A 2500-nucleotide genomic window follows, 5' to 3' on the forward strand; every position below is an offset into this window, starting at 1 on the left:
AAAAAAGGAGAGAGAGAGAGAGAAGAGAAAAAAGGAGAGAGAGAGAGAGAGAGAGAGAGAGAGAAAGAGAGAAAAGAGAGAGAGGAGAGAGAGAGAGAGAGAGAAAAAACAACAAAAAAAAAGGAGAAAGACAGAGATAGAGAGACAAAGACCATAAGAGATACAAAGAGAAAAAGAAATAGAGATAGAGAGGGAGACGAAGAAGTAAGAAAGACAGAATAAATTATACGGGAAAAATAAAAATGAAGATGAATACTGGTGTCTTTCCAGAAGGTAAAGAGGAGAAAGGGTAAGAAATAGAAAGAAAAAAAAAAAGGATCTGGAGGGAAAGAAAGAAAGAAAGAAAGAGACAAATAGACAGAACCAGAGAGACAAACAGACAGAGACAAAAAAACAGACTTAATGAACAAAGAATCTCCGAAATAAACACAAACGAACGAACAAGAAAGGAAAAACGTAAAAAAAAAAAAAAAAAAAAATTAACATACCTGAGCACATCGGACTAGCAAGACTGAGCAATTATTCCAAGCGTGATGGAAGTTCTGACCCATATCACACAACTTCTGAAGTCTGCTCTCTGTGTCCACCACTAACTTCAAGGCGGATATCTTGTAGGCTTCGACCAAGGCTGAAGAGAGAAGAAAAAAAATAGAAAAAGTAAATAAAAGAGAGAGAGAGAGAGAGAGAGAGAGAGAGAGAGAGAGAGAGAGAGAGAGAGAGAGAGAGAGAGAGAGAGAGAGAGAGAGAGAGAGAGAGAGATGATTAAGGACAAGGATTATGTAACGTGAGAAATACCACATAAGGCATTACTTTAAACTACATGTAAATGAACAGATAAATAAATGAATAAATAAACATCCATATAATCTTTTAATTTTTCACTGCAACTAAACCGCCATTTTTTTTTTACCCAACGACGATGAAAAATGAGAAAATTCCGACCTTCATTGGTGAGTGTGTGCAGGCCAGCCGCGTCGGGGTTGGAGGACAGGTAGGCCACTGACTCGCTGAGGGGTTGGCACTTTCTGCCCCCGCGGAAGGACTTGATTAGATATCTTGAGTGGGAGGAAAAGGCGTGGGATTAACGTGTGTGTGTGGGTAGGTGTGGGGGTAGGTGTGTCGATGTATGTGTTAGGAATGAGTGTGTGTGTGTGTGTGTGTGTGTGTGTGTGTGTGTGTGTGTGTGTGTGTGTGTGTGTGTGTGTGTGTGTGTGTGTGTGTGTGTGTGTGTGTGTGTGTGTTTGTACGAGGGGGTTGAGTATATGCAAAGAACCATAGGTATATGTAGGTACTTACACGCATGGAAAAAAACGTACATGTTGACAAAAGAAACACACACCATAAACAAGTACACATACTCACACAGTTCGCACGCACACCCACACCCATCCACCTCGCCACCCGCACTCACACACACACCCACACCCATCCACCTCGCCACCCGCACTCACACACACACACACGCCCATCCACCTCACCCACCTCGCCACCCGCACCCACACACACACACACCCATCCACCTCACCCACCTCGCCACCTGCAACCACAACACGGTGTTTTCCCCCTCGTAGGTAATGGCACAGGTCGTCGCCGAGTAGATCCTAGGCAAGTTGGATGATTTGAGGTACCCATGACCTCCGCAGGACAGACGGCAGATCTCCACGCCCTCGGTAGCGTCGGCGGCACTGAGAGCCTTCAAACCACTGGACAAAGAATGAAGCTCAGGCAACATCTCCATGTTCCCTTTGGTCATATCCTTAGACACTTGCAAGTACGTGGTCACCAGGTCGTTGGCCGAAAAAAGAAGGGCGAACACAGACGCTATCTGTGGCAGGAGCTTGTACTGCTGCGTCTGGAAGTCGAGGATCTGTGGTTCTGGTTCTCTGTGAAAGGGGGTGGGGGAGGAGAAGAGAAGAAAGGACGGTTAATAAATACGGAGATGAGGAGGTGTCACAGAGAGGGAGAAGGTGAATATCTGATTACATTAGTAAAATAGTCTGGGATATATAGGTCTGGTTCTCTTTTGGGAGAGATATAAAGAAAAATACTCTAAGATAGTGTTTCAAGCCTGTGTGGGAATATGGATCTGTACTGTATAGGTTGTTAGTCAAAGTGTGGTGGTTGGTTTAGCAATTTTGTGTGTTGTTATGGAGGATATTAGGCTCATCATAACTGTCTGTTTGCCTATCTACCTGTCTATTTGTCTGTCTACCTGCCTGCCTATCGGTCTATCTGTTTATCAGTCTGTCTAATGTTCTCTCTCTCACACTCACACCCACTCACTCACTCACTCACTCACACTCACACTCTTGTATATGCATTAGATATGTGTGCATGTGTTATGTACCTATGCATATTAACCTCTCTCTCTCTCTCTCTCTCTCTCTCTCTCTCTTCTCTCTCTCTCTCTCTCTCTCTCTCTCTCTCTCTCTCTCGTTCCCTTTTCTCCTTTCTTCCTCTCGCTCTCCCTCATTCCCTAACTCTGTGGCTCCCGACCACT

At 44.5% G+C, this 2500-nt stretch overlaps 1 protein-coding gene across 1 annotated transcript in view; it reads right to left on the bottom strand.

Annotated features, from left to right (window-relative positions):
• Positions 1-488: 488 nt before the first annotated feature.
• LOC119579064 (peroxisomal acyl-coenzyme A oxidase 1-like) overlaps positions 489-2500 on the bottom strand; it is a gene marked incomplete at both ends in the record, with an annotated part of 4889 nt that continues 2877 nt past the window's right edge. Inside the window, 3 exon segments of the mRNA XM_037926789.1 lie at positions 489-628; positions 943-1055; positions 1530-1883. Coding sequence (XP_037782717.1) covers positions 489-628; positions 943-1055; positions 1530-1883 — 607 coding nt within the window.

The sequence above is a fragment of the Penaeus monodon genome, chromosome 11, assembly GCF_015228065.2.
Source record: "Penaeus monodon isolate SGIC_2016 chromosome 11, NSTDA_Pmon_1, whole genome shotgun sequence".
NCBI classification, from domain to species: Eukaryota; Metazoa; Arthropoda; class Malacostraca; order Decapoda; family Penaeidae; genus Penaeus; species Penaeus monodon.